We start from the raw sequence: 27546 nt of genomic DNA on the forward strand, positions 1-27546 counted from the left end.
GAAAAATGATTTCAGAAAATGAAAGCGTGCATTCTAAAAGCTATAAAAGTTTAATCTAGTCTAAAAGTATAATATATATATATATATATTAACATTGTACAATATACAATGCATCATATTAGAAAATTTTAAGAACAAATTCGTAAACTTTTATCAGTTTTTATCTTCTATATTATTTTCCCTATATAAAAGTACCAACTATGTAATGTAGATGTATTATAGCTTTAACAGGTTTTATTAAGGCAAGTTCATAGAAACGAAAGCAATTGAGTAAAAGATATGTTACATTAACGATAAACAGCAGTAAAAGAACATTAAATAAAAATACGTATAATGTTTAATCGAAAGTTTAAAACAATGTTAATGATACGACTGTTTAAATACAAATTGGAATGTTTCTAGCGGAAAAGCAATGGCGCAATGGGAAAACGGTAAAGATTCGTAAAGTGGCGCGATCTAGGGCGATCGTGGATGTTCGTGTTTGATCGGGAATCTCCGGCCGATGATTGTCGAGTGCACATTACTATTTTCAGGCACACAAGGCACCTCTTGACGGGTTTTCAATAAGTGAAGAGGGCGACGGTGGAAGGATCCTTTTTTCTTTTTAATTTAAATTTTACGTGCGGTAGATGCCGAAATTGTAGTATCTTGTGTACGCGTGATAAAAGGTACAATGTTGGAAGAGGTCTCGGCAGGACTTAGCGCCTGACGGTCTGTCGGTCGTTCCGGCAAAAATGAAAGAAGCTCGTCGGTCCGAGCAGCTGATGGCGGCCGAGTGCTGTTCGAGCCTCAGTGTCCCTCATCGAAGCGTTTAAGTGAGTGTGTGCGTTTAGCTGCGCGAGCGGAGTGCGGCTACCGCGTGCGGAAGGAAGATAATTCTGTGGAATAGATTTCACGCGGCGAAACACCGTTTCTAAAGGAGTTACAAGCTATTTCGTAACGGTGCTTGTTTCACGACTTGGTATCCGACACGCAGGCACGGTACGGTAAGCCTGCCAGCCGTTCCACAGTCTCCCGGTGGCGTGAATCAAATATTTGTTCGAACGGAGAAAAATCGAACAAGTGAGCCACAGACCAAACGGCCGGTCGTGGTTTCAGGTAACGCATAATCCACATACGATCAAGAAAAAGACACGGTGCCGCTTGTGTGTTGCACAGTGTAGGTGGGAGATTCGACGTACGACGGGGCGTGCGTTCGCGTGTGACAACGCCTAACAAGCGATCGCGCCCCTTTTCTCGACCGATACAAGAACCACCTCTGGCAATTGTTCAACGAATTTTTATCGAACTGTGAACTTGATGGATCTCGTCGTTTGACAAACATCCTCCGATTAAAACACGTTCAGTTCTGTTACGCGGAAAAACTCGTGCTATGCGCGCATTACTATCAATTTTCACCCCTCTCTGCTTCAGGAACCTCTGAACCAGTAGGTTACCGTGTTCAAGTACACCACGTGCGCTTCGTAATCGTGTAGTGTTGCTTTCTCCTTGTGTGTGTAGTGAGTTCATCTTCTTCGACACGGAATGCGACCTCCTCAGGGTGGATGCAATCTTCTTTAGTCGCGTCCAACGCCGAAAAAGTGCAGCCGAGGCACGAAAGTGCCTCCAGCATTTCACTTCCCTCCAGCTCTCATAGTGCCTCTGCTAATCCCAACATGTCGTCAGCGACTTTTGTGGACCGGATAGATCCCTTTGCCAAGAGATCTCTTAAGAAGAAATCCAAAAAATCACAGGGTTCATCTCGTTATCGTAACTCCCAAGATGTTGAGCTACAGCAATTACCGCAGCTCAAAGGTTAGTTCAGATATTCTATACTTTATTTACTCCCTTGGACTTTCCTTGCATTCACATTCTTGTCATAATATTACAAAGATACTACTGAGACACGTGAATATAAGAACTATTAGAAACACTCACAATCTTTTTCATCATGATTTATTTGAGTAATATCTCTAGGGTATAATGTAATATTGTGAATTTACATCTAAAGTTTTCTGAATACTCACCTAAATTGAAAGATATAAAGCAAGTTCAGACGAAGCAAAAAAATGATCATATTCTTATATGTTCTTGTAACCACTTAAAGTACATGGAATTACTATTAAATTTATTGCTTTATTTGAACATCGTTGATGTTGTAGTTAGTATGAGCTATAATATTATAACATCTATACAGAGATAGATTGTTCAGTGGTTCCATTATACAGAGATATTACATAATAATACGAATATGTTGTGTCTGACTTAATATAAGCTTTCCTATGCTACGACTAAGCGAATCTATCTTCAATGATTTTAAGATGTGAGAATGTAAAATATATACTGTCTTTGATTATATTATTTTATAATTTTTGGAAGTAATATGTGCTAGATAATATGTGCTGTATATAGTACATTTAACATAATTATATTTACAGTGTGATTATTATAATGATACATCTACTTATTAAGTACGGGGGTCAAACATTTTTGAAGTTATACAATTGGAAATATATTTGTAATTTTATTGAGCAATCATAATATACAGATGAAATGGAATTATACCCTGGTGTGGTAAACAAAGTTACCAGGTGATGCATTAATGATTTCAACATATACATTTCTGAGATACATTTCATTTTAATCTTTTTTTTAATTCTTTTTTATATAATTCTCACATCCTTCACTAATTGTATGATCAAATAATTAAATGAGTGTATCAAATGAATTCTTCATAGTTGATACAAATTTTGTAGAAATACATTGAACATAAGACAATACAATATTAATATTTAATATTTAATGTCAGATAAAGCATTAAGTAATGCGCAGTTTACATTGCTTTCGCATATTATACATTAGATTGCTCGATATAAAGATAACGTAAAATTACCGAAGCTAACCTCAAAATATTTAGAGATAAGCACGTTTGTACCGAAAATATCTTATTTCTCATTCTTTACATATTTAACATGGCTGCTATACAAACTGACAGAAATTTCTATTTATCGACTATTGAAAAAGAAGGTAGTATTTAATTCCATGAATACGTGTCTGGCGTACTTCGTATTGACGTATGTTCAGAAAATCGATGAGGAGCGGCAAAGCAGAGGTCAGTTCACGTTACTCGACCGATTTTCCTGTAATATAAATTTCGTGTATAACTGCCGATGACCATAACGCAAAAGATAGATAAATTTTTTATTTTATAGTGGCGATTTTCCGAAAAATTTAATTGCAAATATTGCTCATTATTGAGTTTAGGAAGCACTCACATAATTCTATATGAATTAAAAACTAAAATTTAAATGTATGTACATATGTATGTATTTTTACATACACTGTTTTTATGAATCTCTGTCACATTATGTACGTGTTACTGTACGTCATATATTGTTATTGCTTGCTCTGATGTTTTATCTTGTTGATTGGTAAGTCGTTAAACAAATGTTAACGAAATCAGATTATTCTTAAATTCAGAACCCACTCTTGTTGATCAGGCCGTTCCCCTCTGTTGTTCGTTCTTCGAATTGCTCTTACATAACCTGTACAATCTTTTGCAGTTAGAAGTTGTACGTGAAATGAATTCTTAATTTTTAAAAAGGTCGCTGCACGTTTATGTGGTGATCTCATAGGGGTATGTGTATGCATTGAAATTAAGAGGTGTATACAACGTGTGCGTGTTTTAATGTAAGTCAGTTATTTGGTAATTGTTATCATCTTGAGCATGTTTGTAACGCGAGAACACTTATTTTATCGATTCTTATTTTTACAAGAAATAGCTATATTACATGATGTAATAATGAAATTGTATTATCCAGAAATAATGTTTTTTTTTTAACTACAAGACACAAATGAACAAAGCATAATAAAGGCAAACATTGACGACTTTCCGATGTCAACACATTTTCGATTCAACGAATTCATACTATTTTCGTAAGAAGGTGCTTGAAAACAGTACGTAGTGACCCATAAACTCATAGCACGTTCCAACGACGAGCGGTTATGCGAAATACAGGCATCCACCTTGCAGTAGGCAGTGTCGTTCACCTCTGCCAATAAAACGGCAGTAGTCCTTATAGTCTCTCTTTCTCTGTTGCTCGTTCACTAGCTTACTGTCTTCTTTGCTTCTCTCCTTCTCTTTACACTTGTTCCTGTCTCTTTACTTCTACGCTCGGTTTCTCTCATCGTCTCTTTCTCGCGTACCGCGTACATAACCTATATGCACGTGTTTTTCACTCGAGTATCGTGTGTATACGTGCGTTTACGTATCGACACACGCGGTGCCACATGTTACACGGAAGAGTAATTTTCGGTTAAACAAGAATCGAGATATATGTAATATAGTTGCGATGAATCGACGTGAACCTAACCAATATCCATTCATTCAATAACTGCATCAATAACTTTGATACATCTTGTAAACAAACTAATGATGTTTATTAATTCAAAGATATACGTGTCACCGTAGGCACGGTCTAGTAGTACGTGGTGAATCGTAATACCTTGGCACTAGGATCGTAGCCATGGTAAGCCCGGTTTCATGCGGGATTTATGTGCTGCATAGAGTATAGTCTGTGGCGTAAGACCAAAGCGGGCAAATGTGTTTGGGACCGGTTACATACTCGGGGGGAACTCCTGCCGGCGATTGCAGTGCTTGAGAGGATTTTCAGCTGCAGCATCCTGCGGGGTGTCGCCGAGTGCTTACCCGTAGATGCTCCTCAATGATGAAAAGTACGATGGGCGGCTACCATGACTGATTATTTTTCATTCGTAGGTAGATGTAGTCTTCCGAAAATAGTACACAGTTCATATACAATGCTTACGGTTCGCAACGCTACGATAGTTGTTTTCTTCGCTGGCGGTGAAGATTCGCGTTTAGATAATAATACGAGCGAGAATAGTTTGGCGGACGGATAGATCGAGGAAGATATAAGTTTCGCTTCCACGGTGCAGCCAACCTACGAATAAGACTTATTTAGAAATACGTAGGTGTGCGGCCGGTGTGTCAGCCTACGAGTTTGCGTTGCTCAGCAGCCCAAGTATTTTGAAGTTTTAATCGTTAAGGTACAAACGACAGGGAAACTTTTACCGTGTTTCCGATCTCGAAACTCTCGACTATATTAAATCAGCCTCGATTGATTAAAAGATCTCGTTGAAACCTTCTACATCCTTCGATCAAAGTACACGACCTTTAGAAAAACTTCTCTAGGCTCTGTACAACAAATGTTTATTTAATCCAGCATTATTACGATTCATAATTACGAGAGTCAGCCGTGTCTAAATATTCTTTGAGTATCAGGAAACAGCTTTACGAGTCCTTTGATTCCATTCGAGACAAAGCAACGGGACGAGAGTGGATTCGTTCATTGATTTATGTATAACTTATTTACAATGATAGCTCGGCTCGTGCAGCAGCTCTGTCTTATTAAACCGAACGTACTACTTACGCTCGTAAATAATGTTTACTAACGCGTAAGTTCTTCGAGGTTGAATTTGACAACACTGTGCGACCAATGTGTTCGAGGATCACGGGTCGAAGTGATGACGTCCGAGGAACGCGTCGTCGTATGTTTAGATCACATGGTACACTCGTCATTGAAGAAATGTCTAGCAATGTTCGTTCGTCCAATATATCATTGGCTGTTAGCTGTTACAACATCGCCGGACGATCGCTGTAATCTTCTGCTGACAGATAAGAAGCCGCAGATTTATCGACGAATAGAAAACAAGCTGTTCGTTCTCCTTACCACTTCCTTACGCCATCTATATATACATATATATAGAGTCGTTTGTCCATTTCAAACGATCTTCCTTAAACTTTGCACGTTCTCGGTGGCCGTGAACCAATTTCGTCTAAAATCGAGGAAACGAGAAACAATTTAGTAGATTGAGGAACGAATTGAGTTTCGCACAAATGGTAATTCATCTATGTTGGAACATTTGGTTAAGTTTTAAAGGGGAATCAGCAGCCAAACAGGCAGTCAAGTTAGTCCGAACGTATATGCATAAGAGATCGCAAGCTGTTGCGAAATCTGTTTAAACTCGATGACGCGGCTAGGGTATTACTCGTTATTAGGCCCTCTAGCAGGCTAATCGGGGTTTAAGCGGTGAATACACACGCGAGTCACCTAGCGGATTCCCGTTGCGGCACGCGTGTGCCCTCGAGAGTGGAGTCGCCACTGCCAGTGGCCGACGTTTTTCCACTTGTCGCGCACGAAATTGGACTAATTTCGTACACTTCCGGTTTCCTGGAGGGTTCTCACGGGTCTTGCGCCTCCCACCTCATCCCTTCCGTTTATCGCGTTCGATTCGACTTTAACTTACTTTAACCACTTATTTTCTACCCTGGTTGTAACGATAGTAGAATTCAGCGAGAAATTCGATTCGAGAGTCGTTCGACAACAAATGAAACCTTTAACGTTGGAAACCTATTTGTTGGAGTGTTATGTTCAACGATTATCGACGAGCTTTAGTTGTTTTTTACTCCATCCTTTCCTCTAACGCGATTCACTGCTCGGAGATTTGCAATAACACCGATCCACCTTGTTTCCGGCCGCGCTTCAAGGCCGGCCTGCTTTGTGCGGACGAAATAAAAATCGTCTGGTGATGCATTAACGTTATTGCATTAAGCGGGGCCTGCTCTCTAACCCGACCAGCTTCAAAGAGATAAAAGGGTTCGCGTTCGCGAAGGCAACCAAGCTAGTTCAACGATATTATAAAGCGACGCGTTCTCCTGGAACGATGCTCCGTGAGCAAATATTTCAGTTCTCGAAAAGCGTTTTATAATCCCAGATGTTCCTTAGATCGATCTTGTCATATCGTGTGTATAAAAATTACTATGATTTTATTCTCTCCCGGAAATTCTTTCGCGTGTCTCTTCATAGTATCGTAGTTGTCGAATGCCGGTGTAGTGATTATTTATTTTGAATCGCATAATTTAATCTCTCCTTTCTCCAGAACGTAACACAGACACGATTTGCATATGAATACAATAAACAAACGAATCTCAGGAAGCTATTGGTTTTGTTGATGAAACTTTACAGTAAAATTGAAGCAAAATTAGACAATGATAACACACTTTTAGACAATTAGAATTTTAACTAATCTATGCGTTATTTTCTTTTTTATAATAACTTTTCGCTATTTATTTTGTTTGGATGCGTATAATGGATATGATACATCGCTATGGTAAACTATCTTTTTTTTTTCAAGTTACATATAACTTACTTGATTTACGTTTTATCATATCCTCAGTGGATCATATCCAGTTTTCGAACTGAGACGCAAAGTGGAATGAAAGAAGCGCGTGAACGATGTTACATGGACGATGAGAGTGGTCGTCAAATTTCCAGGATAACGCGTGGCTCGGCGTCCTCGATACGTTCGCCACCGAGCCATAAACCCGAGTACGCGATTCGCCTAATTGACGGCGCCATTGATCGCTACGGTCACTGTCAAGATCATTGTGGTGTAGAAGGATGATAGCGCAGTTTTCCGCCCGATGAGAGTGGGCGAGCTTGTTTCGTGCGGCGTCGATCTTTAAGCCGCATTTACACGGCAAACGCCGTTCGTTTGCTTACTGTCTTAACGCGGATTTTATTTGCTTGTGTCCCCCTTCTTCTTCCCTTCCTCCCTCCCCCGCCCCCTCTCTCTCTTCCTCTTTTTCTCTAATCTTTTATCTTGTTTTTTTTCTATGTTCTGTTTTCTCCCCTTGTTTGTCTCTTATAGCGCGAGCAATCGCTTAGATTCAACGATCATTACAAGAAAAGAATATGGTGGTATAACTCTTTTAATGGTCACATTAGAATGATGCGTTTAAGCCTTTAATTGTCGTAGGCGTGTCTTTTCCTGTCGTCTACTGTCTGCTCCTTACCAAGTTGTTTACTATAGTTGTTTTTCTCCTTTTTTTTCTTTGCTTTTTTACTTCGTACGCAGATCTTAACGACGATGATATGTTAAAATTCCTCGAAGAGCACTGTATCGCGGCGACTAATGGAAAGGAATCTTCTATCGAAATAGGAAAATAGAATAGAAAAACAAAAAAAACACGGCGAAGGGAATCATGAGTGTGAAAATGTTGCGCTATGTGCTGTACATTGGAAAAATTCTATGTTAATTGTGTTTATTTCTATATATATATGAAAACAATTTGAAAATCCGTTACCGTATGCCGTTAATTCCTCTCGTATAACTTCATATCCATCGCTAAACAGCTCACATCTTCGGACCGGGTAGGTTGCGCCTCTTAATTATGTCTTTTTAGCCACGGTATATTAAAGTGCCCTCTTTTCACCACTAAGTAACGTAAAAATCAGGAAGCCAGCAAAGTTGTAATTATTACATCCTCTCCCTGTAATCATCATATGGTAACTCGAAAATAAATGCCTACGTATTTATAGACATATCTCAGGCGAAAAATTCCAAATGGCAACGTAATAAATACCGGGTACTGTTTCTAAAATATCACCACTTAAAGCTACCGCGTGAATTATACGCCGAGCAACTTTTAACTTCTCCTAGGAGCGGGAATGAACGCGAAGCCACTATATTTATAACCCCTCTTTTTTTTTACGTGTCAAACAGATGCGCAAGAGTTGGCGTGCATCGAGATTCGGACGATACGAAGTATCGACGTAAACCAGTCCTGGTGAGGCCATTTCGAACACCTGTTATTCGATTAAGAGGCTGTTGTACCACGAACGCGAAACGTTCTCGAATTCTCGTCCGTTTGTCCCCCACCTCTTAATCTCGGAACATAAAACACGCCCATGAATTTCATACAATCCTTTCGAACTCGTTTCGTACGTCGATGAGTCCGCTTCCTCGCGCGTTGCTCTTCATAAATGCCGAATTCCTTTAAACCTGGTTGCAGAGTATCTGGAGCAAGCTCGCCATCCGCTCAATCTGCTTATTATACGATCGGTATTTCCATTTCGGTGGAAAGCGCGTTTTAACGCGCCGCTGGTTCTTTTGAGCCATTTTCAAGCCTACCGTACGTTCATCGCTAGAAAATTGTCCTAAATTTGAGCAAAACACGAAAGGCCTGTTATTTATACGCGTGATTTCTCGTTTCGAGCAAAATCGAAACTAAGGTTAAAGCTAAAGTAAGATTAAGACATAAACAACTCGAGGACCGCGGCGGAGTTAAGAATAGCGAGTTACATAATTATTTTCTAAATTGTTTCGCATTCTTCGTAGTTTAATTACACCGTCGACGAGTTAAATGAAACAAATATTTAAAATTTACGTGCTTCAACGCTAAAGTAAATTCGTATTTCTAACAAGTCGGACAAATCTGATATGAGAAACGCAGCAGACCTTAAGAATAATAAGACAAATTATCTTCTAAATCGTTCGCTCTGAATTATTCATCGCCTTATTGCACCGTCAAAGAGTTAACCCGTTTCCGGTGAAAAATGTACGGTTTTCGAGGCGAGCGCCACTATGGTCGCGAGAACACCATTCATCGATCGATGCCCACGACACGCTCGCTGTCGGCAAACCGCCTCGATTTGCGTCGAGTTTACGCCAGGATAGTATGTATCTCCAAGGTTTTCGCAATAATTATGTTAATAGAGTGGCATATGTATCCATCTTCTTCATCCTTTGTCCACTTCTCTCTCTCTCTCTCTCTCTCTCTCTTGTTCTGATCGTAAACAAACTCGAAGAGAGAATCTCGTGGTATGTGTTTCTGGCATTGACATTGACGGGAGTCGTTAAAAGGGAGAAAACAGGCTGCCGCTAATAACGGTGACGTGGGAGAGGGAATATCGCGCGAAAAGCGGCGAGTGCATGGACGGGGAGAACACATGAATAGCGAGGCGACGAATGGTGTCGCGGCGCTTAACATTCTTTGCCATTCCGCTAATTGGTCTCGATTCGTTCGACATTCTATGCACGTTTTTGTACCTGCGAGGGGACAGAGTTTGTTGTGTGTCGGCTATTTCGATTTAGCGATTCCAGTGCAACATATATACGCATATTTATTTGTTCTTTTTTCAATGGAAATTTATTGAAAACAGACGTAATATAGAAGTAGCTCGGTATTGGAACGCTCGTAGATACCGTAATGCGGTATTATAGGAAACGTTTTGTAATTCCATTGGTAACGTAACGAAACGCGTCTATCGCGATTATAGCGGTAAAGTTGGAAACGAATTTAGAAAGGTTTACGGAAGTTGCAAGACATTTATTGAAAATATCTCGCTCGTTTTCAGTAAAACGTTGGCGTATACTATGAATAATTGCCTCGAACATATACTGTGACTCACGAAAATATTTGCAAACTTACACGAACCTCTTGCGTATGTACTATACGTACTGTATGTGTTATATTAACGTTGTATGATCTTGATTGTACTCGTAAGGTTTCGAAGGAATCTGAAAATGCACGTAGATGATGTACGAGATATTTGCTGCGAGTATATATCTCACCTCGATATTCAGTGGTGCCGTCTTTAACGTTTATCGTATAGATGGCTATTCATTCTAATTTTCGATCGAATATATATTCGCGGTAAACGTCTTACAACTCGTGTATACATTTCCAGACTGGTTTCGAACTTTATCGATATAATCGTGATGGTTGTGTGGTGATGCTAATGAAATTTCAAAACGTCTTTACAACACAGATTGTATCTACACAAAAATTCTTTTTGGTAAACTGTTCGGTTAAAAGGAATTCTTCGAGATGAGCTGACTTGACATTGAGAGAACCAGAAGTCGTGGGCTTAGTACCTTTCTTCTATAGATCGTCTCACTTCGTTGATTTCAAGAGCATTTCGCGTGACGTTAACCACTGTTTATCGTTGTTATTTATAACCTTTCGTACACAAATGCTTTCTGCGGAAATGCAGAATCTTCGGTTGATTGATACCATTGACGCGTCGCGAGAGACCGAGCGTCGGTCGAGTGTGTGAATTAAGGAAAGAACGAGGTCACGATCCATGTATCCGTATTTATAGTTAGAAAAGCAAACACGTACAATGATTCACGAACAATCGTTGCTCGTGGCCATGGCGCTCAAGTTTACTCTTTCGGTATTTTTATTCGTCTACTCGCAGCGATTGATCAAGCCTAAAAGCTTCTCGAATCCAACGCGTTCCTAAGAACTCCTACCATTGGATGGAATAGAAATAGGATGCGCGTTAAGTTATGGTTATAGCGGATGTGTATTGCGACGATGTTTATACTTGAAAGCAATCGAATATACGCATTTCAGTTTTCAGACGTTTCGTTCGTCGGAACACTCATCGTCCGTAAACCATAGAGCTCCGCGCCATAAAAATAGATAAAGGTCATTGAAAATTATCACGGAGTCAGTGACTCTAAGGCCTAGGATACGTATAGAAGCGTGTACGTACATGCAACGGATACTTGGATTGCAACGTCGAGTAGCCGTGATCGATAGAAGAGTTTCGTGGGGCTGAGACGTGCATAAGTATCGTTCGTTATGCAGAAGAAGCGGAAAGAAAGTCCTAGGTGAAAGAGAAACGGTCAGTACCATGACCCGTGAGTCATTGTCGAGGTCAAGCCGATATCCAACAGTTGTTGGTCGAGTTGGAGTATGCGGCTGCAATTGCAAGAGCAGCAGCGCGCCGCAGCATCGGCAGAATCCGTGTTCGTGTTTGTACGCAATCGTCAGCAAAAATATCGTGTCGGAGGACAGGGTGAGAGAACATCCACGACGTAGAACTCGATTTAATCCCCAAGTGGTTGGAACGGTTGGAAACCGCGTACACTTTACCTTCAATTTTTGCCCTCCGCCTCTTTCACGAGTGTTTGCCTCGGAACACGGTGGCCTGTATCATCAACAAGTTGAATTCCCTGTTTGCTCCCAAGCGTTCAACCGTTGATTTTGTTTATCTTTTATGAAATTATCGTCATCTTGCCAATTACGTAACGAGCATTGCCCATTTGCAATCGGGAATTAAGTGTTTTGTTTGGTAGGCGAATTTATCGCTGTCTCGGCATCACGATTGCCTTGAGTTTTACATTTCGTCGCTTTTGTTTCTCTCAGTACGCCTCGCACGATTAAAAAATAACGTTCCTCGAAAGAGCACGGCGTAGTTTAAGAGCGCAAAGAAGAGAAAAGCAATTAAGCATCTGTTCGCCGATCGCGTCGAACAAAGGCGGGATGTGGGTTGCTAATTATGTTCCTTGGCGCGATTAACGACACGCGTGATTCACGGCGGAAAATCATCGAGTCTCGTTAAGTATCCTCGAGTACGAATCGCCCGGTAAACGCCGCTTTCCTTTTTCCAGTCGTCGTAAATTACCGCTGAACGCGCGCCACCGATCGCAAAATTGAGAAATAAATCACCGCGAGCCTCGAACGATTTATCGAGCCTTTGTCTATTCGAGGATTAAACACGGCTTCATCCGCGGTGATGAACCGATCCGCATCTGAAACCGAATTAAAGTAAGCGGAATAGTAGACGGAAAGATCATCGGAAAGATCGATTTACATTCCTCCAGCTCGTAAATTCCTTCCTCTGGTTAGGGGGCGCTTGATGCCTGGCGGCAAGGTGTTTCTTCGTGGTGTCCTTGCACGAAACTTGTATTCTCGAACTGCTGAAGGTTTCAGAAAGTTCTACGCACTTTTTTCCGTAGCCTGGATACCTTTAAACCGAGTTTTACATCGAAAAAATTGGCAATGGATTTAATTGGTATTAGAGCGAACACAAGAGGTTGACCAAAGCTGTGCAAATGTAGATACGGCGGTAGGACGGTGGTGAGTAATTGGAACACGAAACGAGTTCATTGAATACATTACAGGGGAATACAATTGTGTGCCGAGATGTCGATCGTTGCAGACATCAAACACGCCGACCGTTTTCAAGATGTTTGTCGACGATCGACGCTGATTAAAGCGAATCCAACTCGAGGGCCTAACTCGATACATATTTTCCTCGTTTTTCTTTTTTTATTATCGATCGAATTAAAAGTGGAACGTCTGTGTATCGCGAGCATGCATCTCACACGCGCAATTTCCTACGTGAAATCGAATTGTGCATCCGATGGTCCGCTTCTTCCGTAATCACGATCCATTGTAGCATCCTTGGCGTTGGAAGCAGTCCATCTGTGAAACACAACTATTCACACAGAGGATCGAGACTCTTTTCCTTAATCAAAGATTGGATTCCATCCAAATCTATCGGCCGCGTAACACGCTCTACTCGGAAAGAAGAGTCGATGGGACCAACCACGCGGTCAAGGGTCCGTTTCTCCATCGCGATGGTAAAAATGCAATGGAGAAAACGTAGCTTCGACCGAGTTTAACGCGACAGTTCACTACGTTTAATGATCCAATTAGCAAATCGATCAGATACTCGAGCTTCAGATTTTAACGTTGACTTTAATACTCTTTCTCTTAATGGACATCGGCACAAAGAGACCACACGCAAACATTCCAAAGTTACAAACTGTTTTTTAGATCGAATATCCAGAGGGCCGAAAATAATAAAAAATCTTATGGATGCCTCGATAAACGGGACTGTTGCCAATCGTAAGAAGCGATAACGTGTCGATAACAAGACATTGGTTGTTTTATTATCTGAGCGAGAAATCGGAAAATCTCCAACAGGAAATAAGCTATTTCGCTGTGGCTAGCACGATAAAAGGCTGATACTCGCTGATTACGCGATACCATCGCTAATTCAATTACCGTAGTTAAACCGCTATCTACTCGGCATCTACACGAACGCGAATGTTTGTTTCGAAGGATACCAGACGAGGAAATTTGAATTAGCTGTATCGGTGTCGCGTACCATAGTAAATCAGTTAAATCGTTCAGAGTGTCGAGTCCTAAAGTCCCTAATGTTGCGGCGCACGCTAATTAGTCTCTTCGTACCTTTCTCGGGAAGTCTCTACGAATGCTGCACTGTATGTGGTGAGAGGTCAATGGTTCCAGCATAGAATCGCAAATTGTCATGTTCGCGACAGAGTAAAACGCGAGACGTTAGCAAATAGGCAGGTTCTGTTAAACCGTAACTTGTATCTCACACCGCGAAACCAAATTTCACTGCGAAAGTAAGATTTACTTTCAGGATAGTCGAAAATATTTTCGAATAAGAAAGCAAACAGAAATTTCGAGGACTTTCATTCTGTGTCCGTTTCGTAATGTTTTGGCGTGTTCGAAGGATTACGTAACCAACGAGAAAGAGAGCAACGTCTTAACAGTGACGCGCGCGTTACGAAAGCAAAAGGGACGTCCTTTCAGTGGGGAAGTTCCCTTCGACTCGCCACGATCCGGACAGAGGACGTTACACCTTTACGATTATGCAGCAAATACGATTATCGCGGTTGACCGTTCTTCGAAGAATAACACCGACGAGGGATACAGAAATACACGGATCGAGCCGCTTAAAACGATCACCTTGATTCTCGTCGATATTATTACCTCTACGAGAGGAATACAAGAGCAGAAGGTGGACGAAAGCAAAGTGTGAAAAAGTAAACTCTCTTTCGAGTAAAAATAAGTTGCGTGGAGAAAACATCGATCGATCCTGCCCTGACTCTCTCGCAATTTCTCTCGCCGCGCAACACTGACCGATAAAGTTTTATTCGCTGTAAATCGGTGTATCATCCGAAAGTGTCTTATGCCAGGCACGTTCCATCGTTGAATCAACATGGTAATTTCGAGTGCCTCGGTCCCGGGTAAACGGGTCGGTGCACAAGGGTCGCTCGAGCAAAGTCGCCTCCCTTAATCATCCAGGAATTTCAATGAAACTCGATGCGGAACGATTACTTTTATCAATTTTGTTAAAAATAAGTGCGAAGCTCTTCGTGCTAATTAAACGATATTCTGGGAACTTTTAGTCCACCAACGAAATTAATATGTATGACGGTCGAACGAGCGAAAAAACGACGCTCGTTAACGGGAAACGAGGTGACGACGTTCCTTCGTTATGATATCATCGTAATGACGAACAATTATCGAAAATACATAGATAGTATTCGATATCGAATGACAACGAGACATTTCGATCGTAACGACCGACAAATTACGTGCCACGTTTTACGATGTCATAGACGATGGTTAATTTTCTTCGAGGAAAAAGAGAGCGGAGGAGGGAGCAGCAGAAGGAGAAGCGTTGATAGAAGAGAATTTTAATAGAGTGATCCGAGACACGGTCTCGTTGCGCGCCACGTTCCTCGATCCCGTTTCTCGGAGTTCGTCGTGGTCGCAGGCCTCGTTAATTCTCGCCCGTTAACTTTGTCGTTGCTATCCTAATTAAAGAAGGTCAGGGATTCTGCTCGCGTCGCGGCCATCTTCGAGAAAAAGGGAACCACAGACGGTGTCTCGCGAAAGCGTCTCATGTTTTGACGCGTCACCCTCTTTCAACCACGTTGTCCGCTTACTTCAACTTCTCCCAGTTGAACCGACCGCTTTTTAAACTTCATCCTTTATGCGGAATTACTCTCGTTCTTTCTCTCAGTCTCGACTTTTCCATCGTTATAAACCACTTTGTTTCACAGTTTATCTCTCACGTGGTTTACGAACCGAATGAAAAGCCTGAAGTTAATGAGCTTGACGATAACACGGATGAACGTAACAGGATATATCGAAGCTTATTTGCGACTAATCGCGCTCTCTCTTCTTCCGATATTATTGGAGCCTGGCTAGATTGGAAACAGGCTGGCGATCTCTGACCTCCATATACCGAGATCGAATAGAATTTACAAGCGATAAAGACAATTTGCCGGGGGGGAAAAAGTTGCTGAGGGTAGTTAGAGACTCGATATCCAGCAAGATCGGCGATCGCCGATAAAATCCACCTAAATCCTATTGGCCCTGGAACGGTTCACCAAACAGAGAGACTCGCAAAACCGGCTGGAAAAATTGTTTGCTTGGCATCGGCCCGCGATACGGGAGGTCACGTATCGCGTAAACGAGACAGGAGTTAACTGTGCCGAAGCAATAAAGTGCCGGCAAAGCCAGATCCTGGCGGGAGGGTTGAATCGCGGAATCGATCGTGGAGCGTGTGGCGTACCGAGCGCAGGGCACCTCGGTGACATCATCGGAACGTCGACCTTCCTGCGCGATCTCAGATACGGTCTCGCGTTACGTCGTCTCGTTCTGCTAATGAGAATTACGTAACGGCACGCGTGGAGTCCGGTCGGAGCATTCTCGCGTACCGGAGTCACTTTGCGCAGCGATTCTCCTCGTGACAGTGCCGTCGAAGGATCGAATTCCCTGTTAATTCCCAACGATTAGCAGACACAGAGCCGATTGTGAGACATTATCTACCGCGAACACGCGTGAATCATCTCTGTCTCTGGACCGAGGTGCAAGTACAAGTTGATGCAAGAGCAACGTGCAAAATTTCAGATTTACACGAGAGTCGGTTTCCTTGCTTTTCACAGTTTTCTCAGATTCCTGTTCCACTCGTGTTCCTTCTGTAGTACCACCCTGTATCGTTTCCAATATTTGTCAGGAAATCAGTGGAGGAGGAAATTGAAGGAAAACACGATGCAACGTGTATAGGATGTACGGTATAAATTGATCAGCAGGTGACGCGAGAAAAATCAGATATAAAGATGCCGGAAAGATGGTAAGGAGAGGGGGGAAAGATAGAGAATCGAAGCAGATTCACCGATACCTGTACGCGTTCGCTGGAAGTAGAAGCGGAAAACGGGAGGATGAGAGGGCGACATGGAAGAAGAGGGTCGAGGGTGAAAGGTAAAGGGAGAGAAGGAGAAAGAGCCGGGCCACCCAACGAACCCCCAGAGAAGCGACGGCGGTGGGAGTATTGATCCGGAATGCCGGCGACCGGCTGCCTCGAACGCTCTCCTTTACCTTCTCTTCTCTACCAGTACCACCCTCTCTCTTCCTTCCTTCCTAGTATGCACACGAACGCTCTACCCTCTCTTTTCCGGCCATCTCTTTTTGTCCTTCTTGCTCCGGTCTTCTTCCTTTATTCGAAGCGTTCGAGCTCCCCTTCCACCCCCATCCCCGAAACCCTAACTAAACCACGAATTACTCGTTTGCCTCTTGCTTCGTCCTCGATTTCAGACCTGCGATCATCCGTCCTCTGATTTCACGCCACCTCTTCGTCCATTTCCCCTTTCTTCTTCGCTCTTCGAGAATATTAAAACGACGCCACGAGATTGCCTTCTGTTTTTCGCGCCCACCTTCCTCTCGATCGTCGCTGTTCGCGACACTTTGCCGCTTCTCCTCGATATCCGATCCGAGAACGTTTGTACTTCGCCATGCTGCACCCCTTTACCGTGTACCTCGTCGCGAAACGAAGTGTTCGTGCTCCCGCAGACATAGTTTTTGCCACGTCAAATACACCGCTAACCACTTGGTATTAAAAGATAAAATATCGTTACCGTGCTTCCAGTCACATCCGTTATTTTGTACAACAGTTTCGACCTGTATTTTCTGTGTCACGTCCGTGAATTGGCCAACGGAATTATAATAGCTTGAACGTGCTCGTGAAAGTTTCTCCAGATGGTGCGTTTAAGCGAGCAATATTAAATGGCCCTTAAACAAACCCTCGTAATCCGAGATCGTTTAGCCCACGTTCATTCGAGTTAGGTAAATTCGCGTTTCCCCTTGTTTGAAAACATTCGCTTCCGGTTCGTAACACCACCGATCGTTCAGCGACAATCGTTAAAGGGAGGAAGGCGAGAATCGAGCAGGTGGATCGTTTCCGGTATTCCTTTAGCCTTCTATTCTATCTTCTTCGTTCCGTGACCTACGATGGTCTTTGTTCTTGTAGCTGGTGAACTTCGAGCAAGCCACGGTTGAGGTGGTAGCGGAGAAAGAACCAGATGTACGTGACACGATTCCGGCACCGCTTCGTTCTCCTTTCCTCGGGTTTTCTTTGTCCATGTGACACGCAGTGTATATTCGGCGTCGAATCCACGTAGTTCGGCATTCGTATTTCAACGATCGTTTTTGGTTTCGTCAATTGATAATTGGAGCGTCGTAGTCTGACTGTAATTTTTCACGAGGTAAGGAGGAATAAAGCGTAGCCAGATCGCTGCGATACTCGTTTCGACGTTCTTTCGTTGCGTCAAAGAATCATGCGGTGGGCGAATGTAGTCGTAAAAGCAACGTTCATGCTACAAGGCCACGAACGTTACGACTACGGTCGGCAGAGTACGTGAAAGTGCACCTCGTGTTATGAATGAAATTATAAATACGTACACGCTAGATCGGTAGATGATCGTGTACGTGATTCGTCGCCGACCACGCATAATTCTAACTTTGCAGCTTTCTGACATCGAGCATATACATTTTTCTATTTTCTGCTTCGCTCGTTTTCCGCTACAAGCCTCTTTCATACTCCTGATCTTCTTCGTCGTTTTCACTAACGTCTTCCCGTTCGTCATTCGTCGTGCATCCTATTATCCGCGCGAATAAACGTAACGGTCGGATTACGTCAGAATAAAAGTTCTGTTCTTACGTCAACGATGACAACGAAAATGAAAAGGCGGCCGCTGAAAAACGTGACGGCGCTGGACGTTTTCGTTGCGTTTCATCGCAACACATAGCCAGCAACCCTGATTCTCGTGATGCAAACTCGATCTCTGCTAATAACGGATAATAAGATCGCGCTTCCGACATGCGACACGGCGCACCGCGTGCCACAGACATCGTCGTGGCGCGCTAGCGAAATCCTAATTATGTTTTGGACGAGTCGCAAGCCGCCGATTCCGGGCACAGTGTCAATTCTCCGAATGTCCGAGAGAAGAGGCACGGGTGTCGTCATTCGCGAATGACGTTCGACGATCTCGACGATGATTTCCTTCCTTCATCTTCCGCTCCTGGCGCGTGCTACCTTTTGGCAACAACCGGACGTCCTCCTCTTCTCCTTTGTATTACGTTACAAGCGTGTGCCTTTCGCGTGCTACACCGACGCGTTTGCGTGTGCGAGACAGAGAGGACAAGAGAAATAAAGCGGCAGAAGGAGAGAGAGAATCGCATAATTCGATAAATTCATCGAGGCCACGCGACGTAGTCTGGTAGAAAGCAAAGTTACTTAGGCCCACGACAATGTGGTCCATTCCCCGAGGATAATTATTATGTACGGGCGACGCATCGATAAAGCAAAACCAATTAATCGTGATTGAAGTTGGACGAACGACAAAGCTAGAACGGAGAGGCGCTTCCGATTATTTTCGCCGGTGCTGCCAATAGCCGCGACAGTCGACGTGTTTCATCGTGCTCTAGAAAAGTTTCCTGTTTTTAATTACGTCGAGAATGCCTGCCAGTGGAACGGACGATGTTTGCCGGCAGACCGAAAATAAATGAAGCGAAATAATCGAGGCTCTCCTCGTGCCGTGGCCGCGTATCGAAATATACGAAATTATCGAGGCTATCCGATTGCATAAAGAAAACAACGATTATTGCTTCGTGACTCGTTCACCGATCTGCAAATAAACCAAACAAACTTTGTCCATCGAGTTCCCATCCTTCCTCTCCTCCTCCTCCTCCTCTCTTACTTTCCTCTTCTGGCACTTTTTTACCATCGAAGCACGTTGACGTCGAAATCTCAATCGCTGGTGGAAATAGCGACAAACAAGAGGGAAAGAAAGACAGTTTTAGTGGACAGTCGTGTCACGCGTTTGTATCTAAAGGTGTTTTCAAATTTGATCAATGGAAGGTCGATTCACAACGCGATCGAAGCTCGAATCAGTGGATCGCCTTTGCCCCAATCTAATTCTCCCTCGATGTTTTCGTGGTCGTTTTTCGCTATACCGAAAACATCGGTCGCGCTCGCGCGATTACCATCCGCGTCGCTTAAACGCATTGGCAAGGTCGCATAGCTGGAATATTCAGCTGGCGATTTCACCTATACTTTACACACGACGCGTTCGCAATAAGTAGATCGCAATTGATGGTGGCGCACTTCACGCGTATCCGCGTTCCCAGTCCGATGGTATACTCTATATACTTTCGATCGGTAACCCAACTAAATTCGTCGCCAGATGACACCTACATCTTTATCGATAGATCGCATCATGTGTCTCTTTTTATCCGCCGTGATAAAGGCCATCTGTTACGCACGGACTGCGTCCGTGAATTACGAAATCGTCGTTTCGACTCGGTGCGCTTCGGTGTCCCGAGTAAAATGCAGCTATGCAATTATCACCATCGATTCGGCAGAGAATTTCCTTTAAAATATGTAGATATTTTGTACGGAACACCATCGACTCAAACTCTTTGCGAATATTCCATTTACCTCGCTGTGTACGAGCTTCTCGGTCGGTCAAACTGACCAACTTCGCTTTTTATCGATTTCTCCAGCTCCCATAAGTTTGCTTATTGCAAGAAATAATTAAAAGTAGAAATAAATAGAATTCGAAAGAACGGTAAGTTTCTAAAGTAAATCTGGAAGACAGTGTTTGTAACTTTATCGCTTCTCTGTACTTTCCAACTTTCGAGGTTGATCCGTGTGACTTCTCAACGGCTTATGTATGCACTGTTTTTTCTTCTTCACTGGGAAACGCGAAAAACGAGTTTCCCATTGCGATCGATTATAGCGTCTGGTGATATTCGAACGAAGCTCGTGAATCGTGGTACGCCGGGAGCCACCTATCGGCTATTTTTACCGACCACTTTAGCGATATACTAACGTTCATGATCGCGGCCAAAAATCATTGCCTCGAAATTTCATTCATCCATCGTGCGCTCACGTACTTTACGTCTTCGTGCTCTTTGCTTCGTACGCGTATCGTACGGTGCAATTACATAAACTGGTAAAATCGAGACGATCTTACAGGCCAGCGTAATTGAAGAGAGTAACGTTATTAAATAAAAGCTGATGTAGCGGAGACGTCACGCCGGCTGTTCCCCGATTACCGATTAAAACGATCTTCGCCAGGAGAACGTTTTAATGACTTGCTACTCGGCCGACGCGCGTCATACTCGCGATCGTGCGTGCACAGTGCACACACGACTTTTATGCAAGAACGTACGGTCTTGTAATTCCTTGCATTCACCTTCGAGCATCCTTTCAACTTTATCAGCCGCTAAGATTTTACTGCCGTTCCTTTCACTCCTTTTATCCTCCGCTCTTTCTTTTCTTCCCTTTCATCCTCCCTTTTGTTCTTTCCCTTTTTCTCCACTGCTTTTTACCATCCACCATCCACTATCCACGTTTTTCCATCGAGTCGACTAGCAGCTCGCGTTAATTCATTCCGCCTCCAGATGATCCGGATCATTTTCAATTACTTGGCGAGATCTTCTTGACGCGAGGTTCGAGCGTGAAGCGATCGGCGGCTGATAGAATATAAAGTGCAAGCTAAATGGTTTTTTACGCTCAATGGGAACTTTCTGATTGATTTGTTGCACCAGTGCATGGCTAATTCAAAAGAAAACAATATAATTGAGAGAAATACAATACGATACGATATGATGAAGGAATATTGGATTGTATATCGGCGAATAGTTATTATTTTAGCGAATAAAAAGATTAAAGATATAATCAAGTATCTGCAAATCGATCGTTTTATCTACACATTGATAAAACACGTTGCTATTGATTCGTTTCAAAGATCGTAGATTTCGCATTATAATAAACAGTTGTAGAGTATCACATCACGGAAGCTCGCTTTAACAAGCAAATAGCGACATTGGTTTAACGTCACGGCCTTCTACGTTAATTATCTTAGCCGATAGCGCAATCTACGATTTGAAAAGCTATAGATATATACATTTGCACGTTATCGATTATATATGATTGTTAATCGTTTGAATTGTCTATCCGATATACCTTACAGATTCCTGAGCTACGAATTCTGACCTAACCTATAATTCAAATCCAACGTAAGACACGTACAAATGCAGACACACGTGTAAAATGCTTCGCGAGGACATACGAATTTACCGTTTTGCACATTTTAATCCCATTCACGGATCACAAGATAATTTTTGTCCTTTCAGTGGCAAAAATAGAAAATGGCAGCTCATAGAGAAGATTCATTACCTAATTTGTCGCGACGAGCGCAATTTTCCTTGCATTACCATCAAAGGCCGCAAGATGAATGAGGGAACGAGTGGTGATGCGAGTTTAAAGTTCACCACCTAGGTAAATCAATACCTTACGAGCAAAAAGAAATAGGAACTGAGAAATGGCCAGAGAGTGGGGTTGACGGATGAGAAGAAAAAGAGGACACCGAGGAAAGGCAGTAGTCCTTTGCGCTCTTCCTCTTGTTCTCCTTTTCTATCGCTCCGATGAATCAAATCTCCATCTAACATGCTGCAGAACTTTCAACTCTCTCTCTCTCTCTCTCTCTCTCTCTCTCTCTCTCTCTCTCTCGAGTAGACACGCTAATAGAACTCAGTAATTTATACCGCGGCAGCTATTTTCTCGTTAAAAATTTTCAATAAAGCGCGGCTGCGATCAAACGTCGTTTCGTCGTCTCTCGATATATGTGATTTCACCAATCTTCGGTGGAAATCATGCATTGCCTTTCTGTATATAGCTGTCTTTTTTTTCATTGATTCTCCTTTGAATATCGATTTATGTATGTTCCCTTGCCGGCATCTGACATCACGATCGCGTATCAATTATGCAAGAGTATAAATTAGGTCAGAACTCACTGCTACGTTTAAGTGAAACGAACTTCCACTTTCGTGGCGCCTACATATTCTAAAATGTAAAATGAAATATGATAGTTTCATGAATCGAATTACTAATGATGGCTAAGAAAAGATTATGGAAAATATTATAAAATAGATTGACTTGAATTTTTGCTACGTGCCATTATTACACGGTTAGATTGCCAACTGTACTCATGAATCATTGTACGTATTTTCCGACAGTTTTTAAACGAAGATATTCGTTTTATCGGTAATAAGACGTTATAGACATTTTAAAAATAAACGTTGACTTGTGCACAAGGCAAACGAATTCTCAAGGCAGAGTAAATTAGCAAGAGTCGTTTAAATCAACGGACGGGTAATTAACGATTAGAACTGACGCCAGTGAGACATCAAACACAAAATAGGAAATCTAATATGAGTAACAGATAAACAAATTTGATCGGTCTACTTTATCTTGAAATATTTGGAAAACATGTTCTATATATATATTGTCATGTGACTGCGATTCATCGAGATTATAATTAAAAATGTAGCAACGTAGGAGAATTATACTTTATTGCATTTTAGAAAAAGAAAAATAAAGACATCTAACGCTTAAAAGCGATGGAAAAATCACTGTGGCGCTTGTACGCTTCTAAAAGACATTTATTATATTCTGCTTACAGTGCTGCCAACATTCGACTACATATGCGCCGCATGGCGCGCGCGTGTCGTTTATACCATAACCTCACTTGTCATGTATAACCTCAACTGAGATATCGAACAATTCACCGGTACAATAACAAGAAAGAAGTCTATAATCACATGTTTATAAACAAAAAAAACATATTCAATAAATACCAAAAGATAATTATTTTTTCTATTTGCCTCATTCCAAATTCCCTTTTTTTTTACTTTTTAGTAAGAATCTTTACTTCACTTTTGTACTTCATGATAAATCCGTCACCGTCGAAAGTTAAACTATCGAAATTTAGAAGAAACAAATATATTTATTTGAAGAAAAGAGAAAGGAGTAAAAATGCTCAGCTAAATATCTCTTTGTTTATCAGTCATGTAGATCCATTTGATAGAATAAATTTATTACTAACGGTGTTCGAAACCAATTCCAAAGATGTTATTGCAGCCCATAAACGAACCAGAAGTAACTCTTCACGGTTTGCTCATCCTACTACATTAGGATTGATGCTCTTCGTAGCTGATATATCGAGTTATTAATATTACGAACTATGTAATAACGACATTAATGATCGTAAGTTACGATGGAGCTTAATTTAGTAGGGTACTCATAGCGATATACATACAAGTTAGAAAATTTTTATAACAAAATGTGTATTGCATTGAATTTAAATGGGATTATTGAAATGTTACAGATGTTACACCGTCGGAACAGGAAGAACTGTTCATCCGAAAACTCCGGCAATGTTGTGTGACTTTTGATTTTATGGATCCGATGGCGGATCTTAAAGGCAAAGAAATTAAACGTAGTACACTCAATGAATTAGTCGAATACATCACAGCTGGTCGAGGCGTCCTTACAGAGCCTGTATATCCCGAAATCATTAAAATGGTAAATATAGCATAAGAATAATGTTTACGCCTGTCATTTAATTCGTAGAGTATTTTCGACATAATAATATGTTTGTTGAAGATTTCTGCAAATCTGTTTCGCACATTACCACCTAGTGAAACTCCCGATTTTGATCCAGAAGAGGATGACCCGACATTGGAGGCGAGTTGGCCTCATTTGCAATTGGTTTATGAATTCTTTTTACGCTTTCTTGAATCTTCAGATTTTCAACCTACGATTGGCAAAAAAGTTATTGACCAAAAATTTGTTTTACAGGTATAAAATTTGCAACTTATAACATAATATTTCTATATTTAACACATATTGTTAATAATGGATTAATTGATTCAATAGTATATTTGTTATCTGTTTGTAGTTACTGGAGTTATTTGATTCTGAGGATCCTAGGGAAAGGGATTTTTTGAAAACTGTTTTGCATCGTATTTATGGGAAGTTCCTTGGTCTTAGAGCCTTTATACGCAAACAAATCAGTAACATTTTCTTGAGGTATCTGAATAAAGTAACAAAATTCATGCAATATATGATATGTATGTATAAAATACATTTTTTCTTTAACTGCTTATTCTTATAGGTTTGTATATGAAACTGAGCATTTCAATGGAGTTGGTGAACTTCTTGAAATTTTGGGTAGCATTATAAATGGTTTTGCTCTTCCTTTAAAAGTTGAGCATAAACAGTTCTTAGTTAAGGTAAAAAAAATAAAAATAAGAAAGATGATTATATAATGAGCGTAGATTAATATACATTGAAAATGTATTTTACAGTGTGATTTATGTTTTGTTATTTTGTTACAGGTGCTGTTACCACTACATAAAGTAAAGTGCTTATCGTTATATCATGCACAGTTAGCTTATTGTGTGGTACAATTTCTTGAAAAGGATGCAACCCTAACAGAGCCTGTTATACGAGGCCTCCTGAAATTCTGGCCTAAAACATGTAGCCAGAAGGAGGTAATGTTCCTTGGTGAAATTGAAGAGATCTTGGACGTGATAGAACCTAGCCAATTTGTTAAAATACAAGAACCCTTATTCAGGCAAATTGCACGTTGTGTCTCTTCGCCACACTTTCAGGTATTTGAGAGATATTTTTTACAGGATAATTTAGAACACAAAAATATCATTAAAATTTTTTTACCAACAAAATTCCTTTATCCATAGGTTGCAGAAAGAGCACTGTACTTTTGGAATAATGAATATATAATGTCTCTAATTGAAGAAAACAATCATGTAATAATGGGAATTATGTTCCCGGCATTGTATAGAATTAGCAAGGAACATTGGAATCAGACGATCGTAGCCCTTGTTTATAACGTTTTAAAAACATTTATGGAAATGAATAGCAAGCTCTTTGATGAACTTACTGCCAGCTATAAGTCTGAAAGGCAAAAGTAAGCAGTGTTACATTTTACGAAAATAATGAAATAACTATTAAAAGATGCTTAGTTCTTTCCGAAAAACAACTAAATAAAAACTCGTCGGTAGCTTTTTACGTAATCTATAGAAATATTTTATAATGTCAGAGAAAAGAAGAGAGAAAAGGAAAGGGACGAATTGTGGAGAAAACTGACTGAATTGGAGGTAGAACGACGTAATGCGCTTACTGCTACCTTCAACAATCCAGTTCCTGCCACAACAACACCTACGACACGAGCCCGCCCTTGAGCTGGTAACTAACTATATCCATTAAATGATTTCATATTCTGAGTGCATAAATATATATAACATTCAATAAACGTATTATTATTACAGGTGGAAATTCGCTCCCAAATTACCCAATCATTAGCCCTTAGTTTACGTCGATTGTCCATACACTACATGCAAAAATTACTGTTGTTAGTGGAGCAAAGTGTCTCACAATGGCATTCTTGACGTAATGTAATTTTTTTCATTAGTTACTAGCCTAACGGGCGAAGTGGAGAAGAGAAAAATGAAAGAATCAGTAATCACAATTTTATTCTTCTTCGATGCAATGATTGATGAGTTCTAATATTTTTATTGTGTACATTAATTTCTACTTTTCTTTTTTCCTTTTTCTTTAATAGCAATGATTTAAGTTGTACAATGTACTCAGTGTCAGCACATAATACGACGATGTTTTAGTCCCTTCTGAACTAAGGTGTAGCTGCGCTCGGTGGGAGGAGACGATCAAGATGTAAATTCAAATAGATAAAATATATTGTTATAATATTGATTTTTGCATGTGACATTTGCTTCAGTTTCTAAATGGCTAATGTCCTCTCATGACTGACCCACCTTACTCTGATTCTCACCTCCAACAGAGCCAGCAGGGACGTTGTTTGAAATGTATCATATATTCGTATTAATGATAATGATAACTATAACAAAACATAATAAAATTAGGTAAATATATAAATATATATAAATATATATATATAATACAATATATTATAAAAATATAGTACTATTGATGATACAAATTACACATTTACACATACACGAATACACCGAACTGTGGTAAATACGTGTAACGTACAGACCGATGTGCTACAAATACTAACATTGTGCTGACTGCATGCCCGCAGCAAACGGAATAAATTTTTTCAAAGAAAGAGAGCCGTGATGATATGCTCGTCGCATATCGGAAATAATATTATTGAATAATAAGGTTCAATTCATTGAAACAAAAAACGTAAAAAATATATGTTGTTTTTTAAATAAAAAATAAATAAAAAAAATAAAGATGCGAGGGGCAAGTATACAATAAAAAAATTTAATTGTACCAAAATATCCATTGCTTATAAATATAATAAATAATAGAGATACAATGCATAAGATTTATTCGGAGCTGTGCTCCCACAGGCCACCGCAAAGACGTGGGATCGTTTTTAAAGTTTCTTACCATTGCATAATAATAATAAACAATAGTAGCTCTTAATAAATAGATGGTTAACAAATGAGTGACAGCTTGCTCATATTTTCATGAAGTAGCTGAGAAACACATCTAACATATTTGTTATGTTTTATTTTCCATTCTTTTTATGTCAAATATGTTTTACCTCATCTCATAGCATACTTTGTTTACATTGTACACTGTTTATCTCCACTTCATGAAAATTAGTTCAAAAATAAATTGAAATAAATAATTATTGTAAATGCTGTAATGTGACTCAAAAAAAAACAATACGGATAAATTCATAAGAGTTCTATACGCATAAATAGACACTTTATTAAACGAATGTCTAATTTATTTCTACTCTCTAATTTTCTTAAGCGCTGCTTGATTAAACATCAGTAACACCATAGATTACTAAAATATTTTGTCGTGGCCTATTTTCTTTTTTCTTTCTTCCTTTTTTTTTTTTTTTGTTTCTTTTTAGATATGCAAGCATTTCATCTATCTTTCCGACAGTAATAAAGAATTCTAATAATTATTATGTTTGGGCTAACTTAGT

The 27546-nt window shown here is 40.6% G+C and overlaps 1 protein-coding gene across 1 annotated transcript; it reads left to right on the forward strand.

The window, feature by feature from the left end:
* Positions 1–526: 526 nt before the first annotated feature.
* On the forward strand, positions 527–27330 carry wdb (serine/threonine-protein phosphatase regulatory subunit widerborst). The gene is made up of 9 exons (XM_076624403.1): positions 527–1794; positions 23917–24113; positions 24195–24389; positions 24490–24620; positions 24706–24823; positions 24929–25204; positions 25292–25521; positions 25654–25799; positions 25883–27330. The coding sequence occupies exons 1-8, from the start codon at positions 1545–1547 to the stop codon at positions 25793–25795; spliced, it is 1539 nt and encodes a 512-aa protein (XP_076480518.1). The 5' UTR covers positions 527–1544; the 3' UTR covers positions 25796–25799; positions 25883–27330.
* The last annotated feature ends 216 nt before the right edge of the window (positions 27331–27546 follow it).

This window comes from Bombus vancouverensis, chromosome 14, assembly GCF_051014615.1.
Source record: "Bombus vancouverensis nearcticus chromosome 14, iyBomVanc1_principal, whole genome shotgun sequence".
NCBI lineage: Eukaryota > Metazoa > Arthropoda > Insecta > Hymenoptera > Apidae > Bombus > Bombus vancouverensis.